The following is a 21,393-nucleotide window of genomic DNA, read 5'->3' as shown; positions in this document are numbered from 1 at the left end:
AGAAAAGATGTATTTGCTGTGATGAAAGAAGCGGGGATGGGAAATTATTATTGATTTCTGGTAAGTGTACATTGATTGAAAAAATAAAAATAAAAAAAAAATTCAAAATAACTAGACATAATATAGCCAAAAGAAATTTAATATCAATCCGTAGGAAGGAATTTTCTTCAAAATAAAATGTGAAATAATTTTACAGCATTTAAAAGAAACTTATCTTCTATTGGTGCATCAATAAATCTATATAGATATAAATAATCTGATCTATTCATTTAAATATCAGGCTGACACTTATCATTTCCAGTCACAGTTTAGCAATTAAAAGCATGTGGAAGTTATTATGCTAGAGTCACTTTCTGTCCTGGTCTGAATGTTGAACCAACTTGTCCTTTCCTCTTCTTGGGATTCTGAAAGTTCTCATATCTGCAAAGAGAAAAGATATTAGCATATTATTATGAATGACCCTTGTCTGCAAATGTCCCTTCAGATGCACATGAAGGCAACACAGAACTGCATATTCTCCCCAAACAAACTGCAAGTCTCCTCACACCAGATGATCACTGGGGCTAAAAATACATGAGACTTTTCATGCTCTGATTTAATACAGAGACTTTTCTGCTCTGTTTTTGGAAGGAAAGGAATAGTATATATAAAACATGGGGATACAGGCTCCTGGGAAGCACGTCTAGTTCCCATTCCTGTCCTGTCCTTTTTTCTTTCCCCTGCTGTAAGAAGAATTTTTGAGCTGAAGAAGAGCCCACTCTAACAGTCTTTCTGTCTAAAGAACAGCAGATGAGATCACAGAACATCCTGATGCCAACTTCTCCTTTTTCACTCCATTTATCTAAGTGCAATCCAAGGAGATACATTAAGGAGGCACATTCTCCTTTTCAGGAACAGTTTGTCCCTGCTTCTGCAGATTGCCTCTGTACTTTGCGGGGAACACGTCCTGGGGGCTCAAAGACAACCTGCCTTCCCTCAAGGGCAGCACCATGATGGCCACTGCACTGAGCCAAAGAACAGCCACCACCTCTGCAAGGCAACAGCAGCAGGAGCTGGCATCAGGGCTTGGAAGCAGCTAAAGCAAGTCACAGCAATGTCGTGAAGCTAAAGCCATGTTACTAACACAGGAACAAAACGGCCCTGTAGTCAGCAAATCAGTCACTGCAGATTTCACAGTCTGAAGTCACAGATCCTGGGGAGGGTCAGTGCAATCCCCTGCAGTTTTGGGCCTGACAGAGGGAAGTGCAAGAACCCAGTGGGTGGCAGCATCGTTCCCAAAATCATGGCAAGCAGTATTTGTGCACAGGAGACAAATTCCATGCAAGCTCCAAACAGGAACACTGATCATCTAAAGAACAATGAAGTATTCATAGGGGAAACCAGAAGACTGAATTAAACAGTTACTTTAAGCTACTGTTGGGAGCACTGGCAGGAGCTATGGGATGCAAGGCAAGTCTGCTGCTATCCTGGATTTGTCTTCATCAACTTCTGTCTCATGAATGACAGCTATTTTCATCATTAAAGATCTACTGTGCCTTTGAGAAAAATACATATCTTCCCTTAGCAACCTCGGAAATCACCAGCTAGATGATTYTTATAGAGAGAGTATTAACATAAATTAGTACAAATGAAGGTATAGCTTAGCTTTATAAAGCAGGCAGGAACATCAGGAATATTCTGTGATTGCTCCCTTGTGCTCTCCTGCCTCTCTCTCGTCTCTTTAGCCTAAATGCTGTCTGGGGCAGGAACAAACAAGAAAAGCTGCTCAGCTCCTCTGCCACTCCCAGGGAAAGCAAGACAAAGGGATCAAATCGCCACTGAATCCACAGCTGCTAAAAACTGTCATACTCACAGCTCAGCAAAATTCTTCCAGTCACTTTGGCTAATGGATGGTCTTATGCCCTCAAGTGCAGTCATTAGATGGGCCTGGGTAACAACCACAGCATTCCTCGTGAGCACTGACTGGTTGAGGGTGCTGTCCTCCTTGAAACCAGAACCATGAATGGGCAACAACAACCAAGTTACCAAGGGAAAAAAGGACAGTGACATGAAGATCTGTAACTTTCAAACTTTGCCATTACGTGTATAGTAAAATGTATTATAAATAAAATGACAGCTTTCCCCCTGCCCCCACCCCATATTAATAATATAGAAATATATATATATCTTTTAATTACATGAATGTTAGCGTCTGGCTTATTTCCTCCAATTAGATATCAATTATCTATTTGTGTTATATTTTATTTAATGTTATTGCAGATATAAGATACCAAGAAATGTGAGGAAACAAAACACATTACTAAGTAGTAATAAYAAAAGAAGTCATACTCCATTCCTGTTTCTGTAATTGGCCTTGACAGCATTGATTTCTCTCCTCAGGTGCTCTGCTTGCTCCTGGGTTTCCTGGGATCCTTCCTGAGAAGYTGTTCTAAGCATGGAAGGCTGTGATGATCCTGTGTCTCTCTGACTCRTGCTGGTTAAATCAGGAATTATGGAGTTTGGTCCAGACAGGCACAAAGAGCTCTGCATCGACAGCGTGGAGAGATACAGGAGCTCATTATGGATTGAAAGGCRCAGCCGCAAATTTGGCTCACTTTTTATATCCATTTATTTCTGGAAAAGCTTGCTCCCACCAGAGTGTGTTCTCTTAAAAATGTCATACATCTGCATTTTTGAGGTAAGTTTGGTTCTTGAGGAACGTTTTAGGTTAATTTATAAACGTATTGGGGAACATAAAAACTTTGAACATAAAACAGTCCAGCGTCAGGGGAAAAAAAAAAAGAAAAAGGGCAGCATATTTTTGCAACMGCCTATCTTAAAAATAGTACGGGTCTATTATGTTTTACCTTTTATTTCCCTATGAAAATCCATAGTTCTGAAATCTAGAGAAGTTCAGCTGTAGTTAGCAGTGAAATGACTCAATTTAAATATTCATCAGCTGCAAATTGTCTGTGTGCTTGATAAAAGGGGCAACTTTAAAMGTTCAACAGCAGATCAACGTTCCTGCAATCTTGCTGGAGAACTTCGTTAAACGAAGTCTGTAGGGATCCATTAATGAAACACTGTCACCAGTAAGGCAAGATAAAACCCCTTACAAGACACAGCAGTCAGCGGGTCCCTGATGCCAAGATGTTGGTTTGGGCTCTAAGAATCTGTGCAAGCCAGTTTTGAGAAGAGCATTTCTGACATCCTGGCGGCCAGCTCTGCTCTGCTCCGTTCGGCTGGCTCTGCTCCRCTCCCCTGCAGTCAAATCCTCCCAAATCCTGACTCCCTGGGGCTGCCRGCTGGCACCCACCTCCCGAGCAGCCAGAGGCTCCTTTCCGTGCAGCTCTGCCACGGAAACTGGGCTTCTTAGGAGCAGAAGTGGCAGCTACGGCTTTTTTTGGTGCTAGAGACACACTCACTTGGTCACAGATTAATCCATTAACATGCAGGCTGCAGGAAAGTGAAAGATGTTTGCTAATACTCACTGTTATGTTTATTTTTAGAGAACTGAATAGAGGCTGTTCTGTGGCAAAGCTTTTCAAGTAAGAAAAAAAACCCAAAACATTTTACTAATAGGCTTTGGAAGGGAACAAGCCATTAGGTGAGATCATAAGATCTAGTAAGGACACTGTTTGCCTGATAATGAAGTATTTATCAGTATTTTTGGGTTTAAATATCTTGCTAGAGAACATCCTGTCCTCTTCACCTCCGCCTTAGGCCACAAGGCATAGCATGAAGACAGCCTGAAGCACAAAGCACATGTAGTTGTWTTTTTAAATCCAAACCACTTGCCTACTTCAGTTCTTTGGCTTCACAACTGAAACTAAAGCTTTCAGAAGACGCACAATATTTTCCTCCCCACCATGAAAGTTTTGAAATAAAAGCAGGCTACCTGAAGAAGAGCTGAACTTACCAGTTCTGAAGGAGTCCCATTGCCCAGTTCCGATTCGTAAGAGCTTCCAAAATAAAGCCGATACATGTTGGACCGTGAATCTTCRTGCAGCAACTCAGACATGTCTAGAGAAACAAGGGATTGCTCTAGCCCTGCTTCTCCATCTAGTGCTGAGTCATCCGAGCCACTGCTGTGGTTTAGAAAAACCATGGAAGAGAGACTRACATCACTGTCAGAACTGGAAGCAAAATCCTGTGACAGAGCAAAGACAGAGTATTAGAACAAACTGCAATATGAAATACRTTAAATTATTTCTTATATTACCCAGATGAAAACAGCAATTTTGCAGTTGAGTCTAGCAATCCTTCCTTCTATGAGAAAACATTTCCAAATAGTTTGCTGAAAAAAATCCCTTATCTTTAAGTAGAAATTTCTGTCTTCATGGTAGAATAACAGCTAGAGGAGATGATCTTAAAGTTCTCCTTATTTGCTGTGAACTGCCTCCAAGTACAGCAAGATTATGAAATTCCAATCACATTTTCCATTGTAGAACCATATGGTTCCTGCCTGGACCATTGCCTACCAAGTGCTTTAGCATCTTGTGTGAAGTGGTCTAGGAAATTGTGGTGAGTCTGCTTTTACAGTGCTTAATTGCTGCACCTCTTTAGTCATGATCAACACATTTAAGGTGCTGATACAGTGAGAGGAGTTGGCTGAGGAGGGGAAAAGGTCTTAAGCAATGYGGACCTTGCTGGTGCCTGCTAGACCAGCCAGAGCAGACCCTGTAAGATACTGCCTATCTCTTTTTCTTCTGAACTCAGTTCACACTCAGTCCTCCCCTCGTCTACCCCTCAAAACATGTCACCTCCAAGCTGAATTAGTTAACTGCCCCTAAAGCCTTTGAGGGGCATCCTTCATATTGATCCTTCAAGGATTTTCACACAAAAAGGGATGTAGGGATCTGTCTTGCCAGTCATTCCTTGCAACAACAATAAGTAGGTTTAGCTAAAATAAATCTATTTAGCATTACATTCTATTCATAAAATGACAAAAGCTATATTTAAAAAGCATTTAAACTCATTTTTGACAGTATTCTCACATTAACTTCTAAATATGGAGTGAGATTTTAATCCCGTATATAGAAATAGAGGAAAATGAAATCTTACTTAAAGTAATTTTGCTAAAAAGCTATGTGTGAACTCAATTCTTTCAAGCATAACAGTGCTAAAGCAAAAAKAGAAACATCTTTGATACCAATTTCACTCACCTGTGATGAACCTGAGCCCAAAGTAGCATGTACTGCCTCTAGCTGGGCATTGTACAACAAGGCTTTTAGGTCAGCCCCTGTGAAATGCTCTGTTTTTGCTGCCACGTACTGCAAGTCCACGTCATTTGCCAAAGACAGAGAATGACTGAGAGCTTTTAGGATTTCGTAACGTGAAGTCTGCAGGAAGGCAGAAAAAGAGAGTCAATATCAACCTGTTTTTTTCCCCCGCTTCCTGATTGCCAGGTAGTGCTTTGACCCTCTGCAACTTCCTATCTTGAGGGAATGTATTTAAATGCTGCCCTCTTTGTAGCATCTCCTCTGTGTACTACTAAGGAATCAAATTTTAAAATACAGACATAAATTCTGTTACATTTCCATTAACTGTCTAAGACAAATACTATCAAACGCTATATGCACAAAAAAAAATCTCTAGTTATACAGATAATACTAGGGATTTATCTAAAAGCCATAAAATCTGAACATTGGTACTACTATTTGCTTCAAAATAGATGTATGTCGAGATTGGAAAACASTTCTGTTCACCTGGAGAATAATATTCTAAACTAGAGGCAAAAAAGAGAGGTAGAATCCATGTGTTTTCTTTGTGCATGGCATTGGCTTCTTTATATATAAGGTTTCAGAAGGAAATTGAGTGCTATATGTTAAAGTGCCAAATAATCTTAAAATGCACAGCGGTCATTTTGAATCAGAAAGACACTGCAGAGCCTTTAAACGTCAGACCCAAACTCTGCCTAGGATCAGTGATCCTGAGGATTGTGGTAAACAGCCTTTTCCTTCCCCGGTTTTATGCCAATGCATTGGCATATACCACTAAAAGCAGTAAATCTATACTATGGAGCTACGTGATCAAGTCCACCTGGTTGAGGTTTTGTAATGACACAAAACACACAAAGTATTTTGTGTGAAGAATAAAGCTTGTGATGTTGAYTACACTCCCCATCCTTCTGCATTTAATGGAAAACACCTCATTTCCTTACCTGATCTGGAGGTGGACAGTACAGGCATTTATCCAGTCGACCTGGCCTTAACAAAGCAGGATCAATCAAATCTGGGCGACTGGTGGCAGCAAGCACATAAACCCCTTTSAAAAAACAGAAAAATGTCATCAACACCTGCCAGGCTCTTGCCTCTAAAGAGGGGAGCACAGATGAATGTTTACCTTGCAAGCCCTCCACGCCATCCAGCTGGGTGAGCAGCTGGTTAACCACTCGGTCGGTGACTCCTGTGTTGTCGTGGCCTCGGCGGGGAGCAAGAGAGTCGAACTCATCGAAGAAAACAATGCAGGGCTTGGCTGCCTGGGCTCTGCGAGGAAACACAGGGCTGAAGCTCTGCTTAGGCTTGGCTCACGAGTAGCACTGCTTGAAAGCACTACAGACAATTGCTCTGTGGTTTGGAAATCATTGTAGATACTGGAAAAGAAGGTCAGCTACATGTGTTCTGAGACAGAGGACATGAAACCTGTTTCCTCTAGAAAGTAGATATTCTGAAGAAGGGGATTCCTACTGAACACTGTTCATTTTTATAACACTTGTRTTAACAAAGCTGAAAAAWTTAAAATCCATTCACTGCAGATGASGTACTGGCTGAAGTGCATCTAACCATSACAGTCCACACTGTAAAGGACRTGAAAAGCAAAGAATATGTAGGGTATATTTATATYAGCAAGCAGAGCCCCAGCAGGAGCAGATGTGTAAAGTACAGCTGGTCTTGAGGACCCTAACTAATTTATACTGAGGACCCTAACACTAATGCTCATTAATGGACAGAGCACATTAGAAGGGCTCTTGGATTCATCTGAAAGGAATTCAGGACTTACTCTCCAAGCTCTGTTTAATGGAAAGAAAGAAAAAGAGAAAAATGATTTACTGTTTGTGATCTAAGTCCATGTATTTCTTAGGACAGYATGTACCTTGAAGCAATAGTATCTGTTGCTAAGATGACAAATCTTCACAGCACTAACCTGTTAAAGACATCTCGGACTGCTTGCTCACTTGCTCCAATATATTTGCTGAGCAGTTCTGGTCCCTAAAAATGGGAAAACGGAAACAYGTAATTCATTATCCGCATAGGTTTTACAGGGTAGAGCAAACTTTGTGGTAAACAAGGGAGTGGAACATGAGCATAGGACAACAGAGGCTGCTAGATCAGCAAAAGACATTTTGAATCATTCCAACTAGTTCTCAAGTAATCAATTCCACCTCGCTCCTTTTTTTCCCCTCAACTATAACAGAAGATGTGTTACAGTAACACAAGGCAGTGATCCACAGTGTTTCGAAAATACATTTAAAACACATTGCCCAACTAAATTGCCCTGTAAAACCAAAGAGGATATTTTTATAAATGGGAAACTAAAAATATCTAATAAGATCGTATAATTCTACCTAGTAAATACACAAAAAGAAWTCTTGTGATAATGCTGTTAAGTTCCAGAAGACAATCACTTGCATATCCAAATACATCCTGCACTTCAAATGCTTAGTTTGCTGTTTCGCCTTCGCAATCACACACCTATATCTATTATGCTCAACTATTCTATTCAGTTACCAAAATAAATCAAATTGACATTTCAGTCGCTTGTTACCTTGATGCTGATGAAATTCATTCCACTCTCTCGAGCAACTACTCCYGCTAGCAGCGTTTTGCCTGTTCCAGGTGCTCCATACAGCAGGATTCCCGATCTCTGTCGTATGGGCAGGTTTGCAAATAGYTGTGGATACTGGAAAAGAATGTCAACAAGATGCTCTAAAATCCATGATTATTTTGCAGTGTCCTGTAATGTCACTGAGTAGTGATAATTTATGTCTCAAAAGAACATCTTTCATTTCTTTTATTTGTGTTACCACAAGAGCTTTTCTGGRCTCTTGTTACTATCCTTGGGGTTGCAGTGACTTTCTAGGCTTCACTGGCATTTAAAATACAAAACCTGGCATTTTCTGCCAAGAGGAAAAGGACAGAACAGAGATGTACCATAGCTCTGAAATGCCCAAACTGGTACTTCTCACCTCCTGCTTAGATAACCAGCTGCTGTGATCAAAGTATGCAAGTCTGGAAGAAAATTGTTGTTGATTATGAAGAAAACTGCTCACTCATTTCTCTGAAAACTGAAATGGAAGATCCAGTGCTAGACTCTCTACAAGGCAGACAGGCCAAAGTGCTATAAGGCAGAATTAATGAATTAGTATTCACTCAAAAAAGGCACTCCTCCCTCAAAAGTCCTGACAACAGCTAGAAATGTCATTTTCAGAGAGTCTAAACAAGTCCTGCAGCGAGGAGCAAAGGATGGTGTTAAGAAAATGCTGGGCAGAAAATGCAACACTGCAATATTCTAGAGCAACAATTCACCTGGGGAAAGACACAAGGGACACTTGGGAGAGGGAAGAGGAAGAAGAAGGTTTTCTAGTAGCTCTGGACTGGGAAGCTACAGATGTAGCTGACAATGAAACCAGGCCTCTTTCTGTAAAACACTATGCTGCACCCTCAAGGTCCACCTTCCCATAAAAGCAATACATACAGAAATTAAGTAATTGGCTTAAAAGAAGGAGGTACCTTGGCAGGTAACATGATAGTATCCATGAGTATTTGCTGCACATCTTTTAAGCCACCAATTTTGTCCCAGCCTATGTCCTTAGGTTTATGAAGGTTGACATTTCTCAGAGCTGATGGGGTAAAATCTTTTAAAGCTTTCTGAAAATCTACAGTTGTCAGAATCAATTCTGCTTTWAGAATGAGAAAACAAAAACAAAACCAAAAATAATGAACATGAAAAAAATCCACATAATAAACAGTAGTATTTAAATACAGTTTAAGAAAGAAACACAAAAACTCTTTTTTATTTCTTTGTTATTCCACAGGTTATTAACAGAAGTAAAACTATGAAATAGAGATATCTGTGAACATACCTCCATTTTCACATATGTTCTGGTTGGAAATACAGGCATGGATGGCACGATCAACCAGCATAGTAAAATCTCTAGCAACAAAACCTTCCGTTTCCTTTGCAATATATTGGATGTCAAGATCAGCAAACCTCTTTATATCACAATTCAGCTTATTTTTTAATACGGAACACAGCATTTCAGATCTTTGATTCTGAAAAAAAGGTTACATAACAAAGATATATAAATTTTCTAGCTATAACGACTTCATATATTCAGAAAATATACATACCCGAGGTACTAAAATTTCTTTCAACATTTCACTTGTCAACAAAACCTCAAATAACAAAATTTATGCTAGAATAAGTATAAAGGAAGTTCACTTTTTCAATAAATTTGAGTTTTGTATTTTGAAATATTTACCTCACTAAAATTACTTTAAATTCAACAACAATAAAACATTGCTTCCTCCTGTTAGGAGCTACTGTTTTATATCTGTTGTTTTTGATTCACAAAAATGAGTCTTTAATTTCTGCCAATAAAATAAAATAAAATACAGTGAATACAAGATTCACTGTACTGCATACCAAATATATCAGTTTGATATCCACCGAGATCCTGATTTTTCCACTGCATCCTTATACATATAGTAATGTTAAAAGGAGGGATGAATTCTGAGAGGAACTATGAGAACGCTACACTCTTCTAAACAATATTTAATACGGAATTCCTTCCCTAATGATTTTTAACATTGCTAGTCTCACAGGAGGAGATTAAGCAGCAACAACTTGTTTTCAATACCCATGAGCTGTCATAAAYGTGTCATGCCACTAAGGAATGTATAGGCTCAAAGTATCTACTTTTTCCTGAAAAAAAAAAATATACTGAGTTTATTTTTCCCTTTCCTTTATATTCTTTCAAAATGGCCTATATTTAAAATTGGAGGGATAGAATGAATACAGAAACAAAACAAAACACCTTGTCATAAATTAATATTKAGTTCTAACGACATTCTAAAAAATACACATCCCAGGGAAGTGCTTATTCCTCTGAGGGCTGAAAGAGAAATAATTTTCCATGTAAAATTTAATTTATTTATCTAGTTATAGTGACCTACACATCCTTTCAAAGAGGTTTGTCTAGAATCTCCTGGTAAGTACCAAGGAGATAAGCGCTTCCACCTAGCAGCTAATCTCAACTAAACTGTTTTAGGTTGCACTAAAACGTCCTCTGGATACATTCTTCTTTCTCAAGAATTCTTCTTTCTCCAGTAATTTAGACTGGATGTCTTAATTTTAGATGGCTAATTAAAGATTAGCCGTTTTTGCTAATTACTTTTGCATATGCAATTATTAAAAGAAAAAAAAAAAAAAAAAGGTCTGCCATATCTAAGCCTTAGGAAAGAACTTTAAGACTTCCAGATTTCTTTTAAAGTTCAGTTTTAAACTACTATTTTTGTAGTTGCTCCAGTACTGTATTTGAGGCTGCAAAGAAGGCTAACAATATCTTAACCAAATTACTAAACGAGTGAATTTACCTGATTTGGAGATTGAATACACTGGAAGCACTGAAATACGTGAGTTCCTTGAGCTGAAACCAGTGAAGGATGTAGGGAATGTTCAGACTGGCTTGTGGCAATTAATGCAATCATACTCCCCATGGATATAACTTCTTTTACCAGATCCTTTAGAACTAGGTAAATAAGACATGGTTTAATGAAATGCAAAATCACAAAAACTCTGTATTTGATATTCAGCATTTCTACAGCACTGGAGAGCAGTATTAGAGCATACAAAATAAAATCGTATTATGTATTTATTTCCATGTTTTGAAGGCTGTTTAAAAGTAGTAACTCTTTCTAAGCACTTATTAAACATGACATTATTAAAATGCCAACAGAAATTTTATGTAAAAACTAAGTTTATAACATCACTAATGATGTCTGTCACCAGATGTTAAATGTCATTTTTCTCTGCTATTACCTCTGCTCTGGAAATATTCGTCTCTTCTGTTTGAAGAAAGAAAGTAAATTTAGAAGAATACCAAATAAATCTTAAGCCTCGAAAGTATGCAATTGAGGAAAAAAAAAACATACAGAAGTCAAAGAAATGTATGGTATGGGTGCAAGGTAGACTATGAACTTAAACTCTTCTGTATGCATTATAATGTAAATAATGGCTTCTGTATATAGTAATTCTATAGCAGCATAACTGAATAAAAATTAAATACAGCTTAAAAAATAAAGGTATTAATCTTGATCATTTACATTTAAATTCCTTTTCCTACAGAATATTTTGATTTGCAATTTATCTCTGGCTAGATTTTAAAGAACAAAAAGCCAAATACAATCTTTAAATCTATCTTATTATAAGCTTATTTTTAAAAAACTATGGATTGCAACCTTGCAAAATAACAGCAGCTTTTATTTTGTAGGATGATAACATAGCATGATAAAGAAGTTGCACAGTCAGCTATAAATCGGTTCTAAATWTAAACTAACAGCATTTTTGTATTTCTGTATCATTATAAGCAATAATTATAAGTATGAATTCTAAAAAGCATTAATGATCAGTTTGTCACTTATCATATTGATCTTCTCAATATGATAATCCATAATTTGAATTGCGACTTATTTGAGAACACAAAAGGTTAAAAGGAACCGACAAGTTTCTGCCTCTGGTGACAGCAGGGACAAGAAGCAGCACCCCGGGCAGCACAGGTATAAAACATCATTACCAACAACCATCCCAAGCTCCCCAAGGATTTCTGAATCCCTGGGATTCAGACAGGAGTACACATCTGCTTTACAGATGATGCACATACCATCATTTGTGAACCCTGTCTGGGAGTACTAAGTGGCAATAGTACTAGTACTAAGTAACAGTACCAAGTACTAATAGTACTAAGTACTAATTAATAGTACTGAGTGACTACAAGCAGAATTGTCCACTTAGGGCAGCACAACGTAGGTGCAAGCAGGTCTCAGCTGCAAGACATTTTTACCAGGCCCTGGCAGCACTGCATTACCATAAGCGAGCCGATTGCTTTGAATCATTTCAGGGCTGTTCTCATGCTCTGGTGTAGAAGATACTCCAACAATGTGATCAAGGTCATCCATTAGAAGAATGGATGGCTGTCTCCACGCTGCCTCTAAAAAGGCTTCTTCCATACTTTTCCGTATGTTTCCTAATCTTTTTCCTGAAAAAAAAAGCATAATCTTAGTGACAAAACACATTAAGAAAAAAACAAAACAAAATACCCTGACTTGGATTAATGACTTATCTCAGGTAGTACTCTAATGTTTGGGTTAATCTGGCTTACTCCTACAAATGTAGATATCTAGCTGTCCACAGTCTACAAAGAAAGGCATCCACCTCCTCCAACAATTCGCCTCCTCAGAAGGTCTCACCTTACCTACAATGGGATTAATCACCTTTCACTAACCACTGGAGGAACAGAGAGGCCTAAGTTCTAGACAGTAAAAAACAGAACAGCCCTTGAAATCAGCTGGAGTTCTTCAGCTAAAGGGATGTTTCAGTGCTAGAGAGCAGGACCTAGCTCTTTACTAGTCTCTCTCCTCTGGAGCAGAAATCTTTACTAGGAACTGTGTAAGAGTAAAGGAGTAGAATTGTGCATTAGGTGCCTGTTTCAAATTAAATAAATAAATGCCAAATGAACAGCTGAGTAATCTCCGTATGCAAAACAAGGTTGTTGGGAAAAGTCCTGCAAATGAAAAAGCAAAGAAATTCTCCTCTGTCATGSTGCAACATATTGTTTTGAACTCACAAAATATACATGTTCATTTTACTATCATGTGTTCATCAACACCATCATCTATTCAGTTAATRGTCACCATTATATTGCTGCGATCCATTAGGTTAGTGAATATGTATTTTAAATGAAGTTTCAGCTTGCTGCTTGATTCTTCYCTATGCCATCCTTTCACTGAGTAATATAGGTATTCTTTAATATTTAAGATTTGTTAATGTATTTTTTTCAGCTAGCACAGTTGAAAAAAACCCACGAAGTTCAACTTACAGAGGAAAGMAAAAAACTTTGAAAAATTATTCAGACAGACTAAATATGATATTATAATTATGCTTCATCACATAGCAGATGTTTGAGAATGAAAGGATATTATCATACCTCTTAAAGCTTTACAGTCAATTACCTCGACATGAGCATCCAGTCTATCAAATGCTTCTTTGCAGATGGCCTTTGCTAAGGTTGACTTTCCACTTCCCTACGAAATGAAAAATTAGAGGCTAATGAAAMGTAACAGGACTCTTTCCTTCTGTTTCTGTGGACTTCTTGCCATAGCACACCCAAGCTGAGAAGCTGGCAAAGCTATACACACACAGACTTTTTTTTCCTTATTGTGATATACTCWCATGAAATATGAATCTGCATTAAATCACAGTAGTGTATTATGTATAATATATATCACATGCTTATTATATATAATAACATATTATATGTTATTCATGGAYTATATATGTATAGTATTGTGTATAGATGATTATAATGATCATGTTTTGTAACCGCAGGAACCAAACTCTGGCAGGGTTTGCAAGGGAAGCAGCCCAGGCTGTACCTTTCCTCCTGTGAGCAGCACTGCCCCGTTGCGCAGCCCCACAGCGAGAGCAGCCAGCTTCTGAGACAAAGGACGCCCCAAAAGGCTGTGGCTGATGTGCTCCAAGGAAGCTGTTCCTAATCTGTCCACTCCCCTGCAGAGCAAATAAAGCATCAAATGGGCTGTGGCAGCATCAGGACACGTAACCTGAAGAGTCACCGCGTGCAACGCGGTGGGATTTCAGTGCTGACACAAAGTGCTTGGTTTTAAAGAAGAGGTAGAGACAATTTGAAGAAACAACACTGTGTGAAACAGTGACACATAAGGGGCATAGACAGACACTGCAGAACATTCCCATCAGTAAATGGCTAAGTAATTCCTCACCACCTAATACGAGGTGTATTTCAGCACAGGKAGCTAACTTCAGCTCTTCCATGCTTTAAGGTATTTGAATGTTTAAGTAACAACTAACTAAGGAATGTAACAAATGGGTAAACATGGAACAAACCTAGATGAGAAATTTTTTCAACCCTTCAAGGCTGAAAATTTCGGAAATGAAGCAGCAAATAGTTCACACAAAGACATCCTTAATTCTTCACTTGTCCTAAATCTTTGTAACTTCTGACAAAACAGTACTCATGCAAGGCCATCAGTTTCATACTCCAACTTGAAACAAAGTATGTCATTCCTTGCGAAAAGGAAGGAAGGAGCAAAACCTGGTTTCTAACATCCCCTACCCACCCCTACAACTAAGCCCAGGCCAGTCCTCCTTTCCTCTTCAGTGTAATATCCTCAGCTGCTTTTCCCCATCCCTACAACACACTACTGCAACACTCCAAATCTCATGTCCCCTCTCCCTCTACCTCAAGCTTGCTACACAGCATCATTATTACTCCTTATAATAGAAATATATATATAATGATAAAAGGATACATATATATCCTATTTCTTGTAATAGGAATGTAACATATATATGAGGATAACTGCTCTCCAGAGCACTGAGTTACTGTCCAGGAAAGAGCCAGCATGGCTCTTCCCAAACGATACCTCTGCCACTGGGTGCCCAGGAAGATAATCCAAAAGCAGCTGTTGAGTTTACACCAGTATATCCTTTTCCCCAGTGGTGATACTGTTCTTAATTCCTCCCCTCTACCTGACAGTTTTGATAAAGCTSTAAGGAGTTAATTTCTTTCAGATATCTACTATAGGCTAGTTTTAACCAAAGGTAAGTTAGTGTGGGAAGGGGACTGAGAAACTCTTGCATTTCTTAAGTTTTGTTTCATTTGGAAACCCAGCTAAAAAGCTCCACAACAATCTCGGTGTTCCTTAGTGCCACAGCAGTCTCCTGTTTCACAAAAGCACATCATGAGCCAGCAAACTATTTCTCTGAAATCTAGGCAGCTCTGAGAAGTCACATCCTCCTGTCAAACACCGAATGTTCCRGTACGTCAGTAACCATCACGTGAAGTTTTCTCTTCACTCCAGTGAGGCTCTTCAGAGGACTAAATTAAGCACCTACATATTAAATTTAAGGACAACCTGAGTGAGAGGTGCTAAGGTGACTAAAGATGCAGAGTTTAAATTTGGCTGAAGTTTTCAAAAAACGTGCATTTTCACCAAATTCCTTCTCATCTCCACTCCCTCCAGTATTTTCTACTATGAAAGTTTCTCACCCAAGATCATTYAGTTTGTGGTAAGGAGGGCTCCTGTCTGTATCACACACAGGTAGCTGGCCATCACCATCAACTTTTCCAGTCAGAGGATGTAAAAGAACCTACATCAAGGGAAAAAAATTACTTTGCATTAACAGTATCTGAAAAGGGAAAAAGGGACACAGAAGTAGCTACCTTTTCTTTGGAATCTGTGTGAAAATATGCTGCATGTGTGCATTTGCAAGCCAATTTTTCAGTTCAACTCACCAGGCAGCTCGTATGAAAAGGCAAACAGGACTAGCAGAGGGGGCTGCAGATAGAAACAGGCTGGTAGGAGACATTTAAAGCTGGCTATTAAAAATACGTATGGCTCTTTCATCTTACTACCAGTCATAGCATGTTTTATGCTTTATAGAAGTTTTCTTGCACTTCTGGAACAGGAATCTTAAATTTTGCATGGAAATTCTGAATACTCAAATAAGACTCATTCTCTACCAAAATTTGACTGCACCAATTTAAAAGGGGAAAAAAAAAGGTATCTCTCTACAATAAGCATAACCCTGGAGTCACAGGCATAGGTTCAATTAGAATTATTAATGGAAAGGATAAGCCTAATACTAAACAGAAGCACTTATTCTTCTGAGAGAAAAAGGAGAAAATGGAGAGACAGAGGACAAAGAAACCATATATATAATAATAAAAAAAAAAAGCATTGGGAGCTTGGTAAGCTCGGATAGAGAGTATGATTCATCTCTGACAGAAGAAGCCACTGTTCTTGCCAAGTGCATTGTGATTTTACAGTGGTTAATGTATCAAGTATCAAGAATCAGGTATAAGGATAGGATATCCACACTTGCATGCAAATGACTGCATTTCATTCAGTTTYATTCATTCAATTTATTTCATTGAGAGTTTGATAGGGACTATGAAACTCAGTGACCAGCCTGGCATGCATGGACTCCCACCAATGCCTCATGCTACAAAATAACATAGAAAATACAGAAAGAATTCAGTGAACTGACCAACGTGCATTACATATAATTCAGATATATAAATTCATATTTTTAATCAAAGTTAACAATTTAAGTTACTTGATACCTGATATTATGTGATATTTACTTGTATATTTGTCTTTGGCAGAAAAGTGGGACTCAGTATAAAAATATTCTCAGACTTATTTTCTTCAGTGTGAGTAGAATGTCCTACACCAAGGACAAACTCCTCTGTGCCTGCAGAAACACAAACGGACAACTGTTAAAACACCAAATAATAAATAAAGGAATTTATTTGAAATGGTATAAACAGTGTTTTAAAGAAGGTATACTGCCTAAGAAATTCCATAATGGTACATACAATACAATAAGAGCAGAAACAGTGTTATCCTTACTTTCTTTAAAAGAAAGCTGTACACAGTCTGTGCTGGTCATTATCCAGGGAAGATCCTCAGTAGCAGAATTCTGCAGCCAAGAACTGAAGGCAGATTTAACATCACCTTCGTCTACATCTTTATGCTAAATGAGAGAAAAAAAATAATATCAGGGATAAAGAACTGATTATACATATGCCCTGCAATGGTGGAAAGGGCTGTAAATAAAATGTTGCTAGGCTGGAACCATTGTATTTCAGATGAAGATCTGGTGCAAAAACACGGCCAACATCCCTTAGTGGGCAGCAACTGTTCACAGGTGAGACCCTACTGGAGACCTACTCAAACAACAAATGCACCTTCTGCCTTACCAATGACAATATGTTAACAAGGATATCATCACTACAGAGAAAGAGAAAAAGAGAAGAAATTTTCACCATTTGACAACACAGGGAAACCCAGTGACCTTATCAGTGCCACACAGCATTCCTCCAACAGCGTGAGGAAAGTAGAAGTTTTATCTCCTAYACTCTGTGACACCTTTGTCACTTCTACTAGACAGAAAAATCATTACAGGATAAAATGCAGAACAGATCAGTGGCTGATGTGAACAGTATCATGGACTGAAATACAAAATAGTACTACTAGATAAACTTGCCATAAATCACAGCATTTTCTTAATTTAAATAAATCACACAGTASAATCAAAAAGTAAATGATTATTCAGAAAAGAAACGCCTTCGGAATGATATTTCCTTCAAATATTAGCCATATATTGTAAACAACTTCCAAACTAACAAGTAAAAACAATGAAACATTGAGAAACAACTCCTGACCAGAGAGCAACATTATCATTTTTCAATATACAAACAAGTGTCTGAACAAGAACGTCAACTCACTAAGTTCTCTTTGGGTTGTAGGGTAAGAGATGTGGGAATCTTAGGAATAGAGTCTAGTGACTTAATTCGGACTGCTGAATGCATTTCTATGCGTAGCTTCTTTCTCAGACCATCTGGAATCTGAAATAATTAAAAGCAGAGAGGGAAGAAATATCAGAAAATAAAACAGCTGCATTGAATTTCAGTTTCTTTGTCACTGAAAGAAATCACGACCCCAAATTACATGTTCACTGGCTAATTCCACTATTACCCATCGAGAAAATACTTTATGAAAAGCTGTAAAAATAGTATGCTTATACTGACCCAAACTCTTCCAGCGTGTAGGGTTTCCCCATTGCTGCCATGCTCAATGACACTCTTGAGATCTTCAAATCCGTTCCAAACGATCTGAACAACAGCCCCCTCCGTGGCTGGCTGGCTGCTGCCAGGATGATTTTTGTGCTGTGTGCTGGCCACAGGCTTTTGCCTTTCGAGCAGCAGGTTTTGCTTGGCTTCTTGAAGCCGCTGCCTCGGGKAGAGCAGCTCACTGATTCTCCCGTAAGAGACCACGGCAGCTGGATCCAGATCAACAAAATCTAAACTCCAAGGGAAAAGGTGAACGGCGCTGTGTTTCAGGAAGGCCCGCGCGGGCGACGCGCTCTGCACGCTGGGCGGCGGGGAGCCACACACTCTAAAAATGGAATCCATGTGAATTAAGTTGAGCAGCTCATCTCTGAAGGCTTTCACTTCATCTTTGTCACACAAAGTCTTTTGCTTCTGCTCAGACGAGCGAGAGAAAATGCTCCCTATGAAATCCCAGATATTCGAGCTGAGTGTCACATTCGCATCAGGCTCACGCTGCTCAGGGACTCCTGGCTTTACATGAGCCTGCTTGGCCAGTGGCTCCTTTGCTGCTGCTTCTTGGCCCGAGTTATTTTTCCCAACTCTTTTGAGCAAAGTGTCCCTTTCTGTGSAAGGCACGCTGGTGAGACTTGCCTCAAGCTGGCGGCTTTTAGGGCATATCAAAAGTTCCGTGCGAGGTTCTAACCTCCCGTAAGGGGCAGCTGGGCTAAGTGCACCTGAATGCAAACAAAACACACAGTGAAAGTCACTCACTCTTGCAAAACAGCAATCTGAAAACGCCACAAGGTCTTTCACTGTTGCATACCAATTTTGATGTAGAYGTGAGTATGCTGTTCAACCCACACAGGAAAGATGGCTTTGGGGAAGACGATTCGAATCTGGTCAAGAAGCGTTTTTTCAAGTGAGGAAGCATTCAATTCCTRGGAAAATATAATGTCATTAGAAATTAGAACCTTCATATATAAAGTGTGCATTAAAACTGTACGAAACAGAGGGACCTGGACAGACTGGAGGACTGGGCGGCGAGAAACCTCATGAGGTTCAACRRGGGCAAGTGCARGGTCCTGCACTTGGGGAGGAATAACCCTGGACACCAGTACAGATTAGGGGTGGACCTGCTGGAGAGCAGCCCCGCAGAGAGGGACCTGGGTGTCATGGTGGACGACAAGTTGACCATGAGGCAGCAGTGTGCCCTGGTGGCCAAGAAGGCCAACGGGATCCTGGGGTGCATTAAGAAAAGCGTCTCCAGCAGGTCGAGGGAAGTGATCATCCCCCTCTACTCAGCCCTGGTGAGGCCACATCTGGAGTACTGTGTCCAGTTCTGGGCTCCTCAGGACAAGAGGGATGTGGAGCTGCTGGAGAGAGTCCAGCGCAGGGCTACCAGGATGATCAGGGGCCTGGAACATCTGCCCTGTGAGCAAAGGCTGAGGGAGCTGGGCCTGTTSAGCCTGGAGAAGAGRAGGCTGAGGGGGGACCTGATCAGCGTGTATAAATACCTCAAGGGAGGCAGTGAGGAGGAGGGGGGCGGCCTCTTTTCAGTGGTGGGCAGTGATAGGACTAGAGGAAATGGCTTCAAACTGAAGCATCGGAAGTTCCACAGGAACTTAAGGAAGCATTTCTTCACTGTGAGGGTGACAAAGCACTGGAACAGGCTGTCCAGAGAGGTTGTGGAGTCTCCTTCTTCGGAGATCTTTACAACCCACTTGGATGCAGCCCTGTGCCACGTGCTCTAGGTGACCCTGCGTGAGCAGSGGGGTTGGACTCGATGACCTCTGAGGTCCCTTCCAACCTTSGKCATTCTGTGATTCTATGATTCTATGAAACCCTATAACTCTTTCTAATAAACTATCTGAAATACAAAACACTACAAAAAAAACTAAACATTTATCAGAGGAAGTAAAGAAGATAAGGGGATTGTGCTAGACACTACACATGCCTCTAATCTTTTCTCTGYGAGGAAGAGATGTGAACAACAGAAAGAATTTTATTACCAGTATTTCCCAATCATCTGCTGAGAGCGGCTCCACTTCTACTTGCTGACAGGAAGAGACGTGTGAACAGGGTTCAAGGAACACCTGACAAAAAGTAGAAGCACTTTGATCTATTTAAATCCCTATTTTAAATAAATATCTGTTTCATGAAGGTGAACGTTTTGTATCTGACAGACAGTGATGAAGCAACTTGAAGCTGCGCAAGCACATGAAACAAGACGCCACGACACAGCCAACCTGTAAATCATTAATCCTTCAAAAAAAAAGAGAGTCTTCATTTCAAACCTGTTCTCCATCTGTAATGCCAAGTTTCTCTGCCAAATGTCTGTTAATCTCTGCAATATTTTCACTCTGGTGCCCCCGATGCCTCATTTCCATCCATCCCAAAAATACAGCCTGGTGACTGCCGGAAACCTTCACAGCTTGGCCCTATTAGTTTCAGGGAAATAAAATAAATTAGCATCACACATAATATAAAGATTATGATTATATATAAATAATATAAATAAAAATATGATTATTCAAACTGAAGCATACATTTTGAATTCCATTCTGTTCTCTAATCAAATATTTTCTGGATTTTACCAGCCCAGTTTTRATGACTATTCCAAAGCTGTAATATACCACGTTTCTGTTAATGAAAATGTTTYGGTGCTGGTGGACTGGTCCATCAACTTCTGCACCATCCAGACTTTTCTCTGAAGTCTTCAACCTGCTCCCTCTCCGTACCACTCAACACAGAAGCCCTCGCTGCTTTCAGTGTTTAAACAGTTTTCAATGTTTACTCATTTTTAAGCGTATTCCCCTTTTTCTCTATAATGATCTACAACCAAATATCCCAGAAATACATAACTAGACGTTTCTATTTCCCACTTGTGTGTGAGAGGGGAAATACATGCCTAAGCTCCCATGCGCGTTCCCACCCACAGCGGGGCTGTTGGRCGGGCTTTCAGGGGCAGGCCCGCACTGAGGAGGCCGCGCCGCCCCCGGCCAGGCTCCTGGACCCGCAGGCGGCCGCGGGGCAGCCCCGCGCGCTCCCCCCGCCCCACAGGCCTCCAACGTCCCTCTAACTCCGCCATGGAGGCGGCCGGGGGGGAAGAGGGTCGCTCCGTGTCACCATGGCGACGGCGCGGGGAGATGACGTCAGCGCTGAGGATGGCGGRCAGCGCTGCGCACCGCCATGGCAACGGGGTGTCGGGGCGCCGCTCTCCCACAATGCCCTGGGCGCGCGGGCCTCGTCGCGGTACCTGCTGCAGGCCGAGCCGGGAGGCCAGCGGGGGCGGCAGGCGCAGGAAGCAGTCGCGGCTCCCGCCGAGGACGGCCGTGACGGCGGCCACGCCGGCTGCGGCGCCGCCGCCAGAGGGCGGGCGGGCCCCGCCCCGCCAGTGGCGTGCGCCGCCACCAGCCAACGGGCGCGCGGCGTGCTCCCCACCCCGCCTTCCCATTGGCTGCTCCATCGAGCGCCTCGGCTGGTTGTGCCTGGCGCCGCGCGCAGCCAATGGGAGGGCGGCGGGCGGTGCGCAGCCAATG

At 40.6% G+C, this 21,393-nt stretch overlaps 1 protein-coding gene across 1 annotated transcript; it reads right to left on the bottom strand.

Moving 5' to 3' along the window:
• Positions 1-204: 204 nt before the first annotated feature.
• PEX1 (peroxisomal biogenesis factor 1) lies at positions 205-20,282 on the bottom strand. Its single transcript, XM_026039414.1, has 23 exons — positions 20,149-20,282; positions 19,864-19,947; positions 18,678-18,792; positions 17,834-18,588; positions 17,531-17,650; positions 16,653-16,776; positions 16,385-16,494; positions 15,287-15,387; positions 13,635-13,767; positions 13,187-13,283; positions 12,068-12,238; positions 10,578-10,732; positions 9,105-9,254; positions 8,712-8,831; positions 7,747-7,881; positions 7,126-7,190; positions 6,325-6,467; positions 6,143-6,246; positions 5,145-5,321; positions 3,899-4,129; positions 2,329-2,523; positions 1,853-1,983; positions 205-420 (listed from the first exon to the last, which is right to left on the bottom strand). Exons 1-23 carry the CDS (start codon positions 20,239-20,241, stop codon positions 336-338), a joined length of 3,594 nt encoding a protein of 1,197 aa, XP_025895199.1. The 5' UTR covers positions 20,242-20,282; the 3' UTR covers positions 205-335.
• Positions 20,283-21,393: the final 1,111 nt, after the last annotated feature.

This window comes from Nothoprocta perdicaria, unplaced genomic scaffold (assembly GCF_003342845.1).
Source record: "Nothoprocta perdicaria isolate Ctin4 unplaced genomic scaffold, notPer1 scaffold_23, whole genome shotgun sequence".
Taxonomy (NCBI): domain Eukaryota; kingdom Metazoa; phylum Chordata; class Aves; order Tinamiformes; family Tinamidae; genus Nothoprocta; species Nothoprocta perdicaria.
The sequence above is the reverse complement of the archived record's forward strand: the minus strand, read 5'-3'. Positions and strand labels throughout refer to the sequence as shown.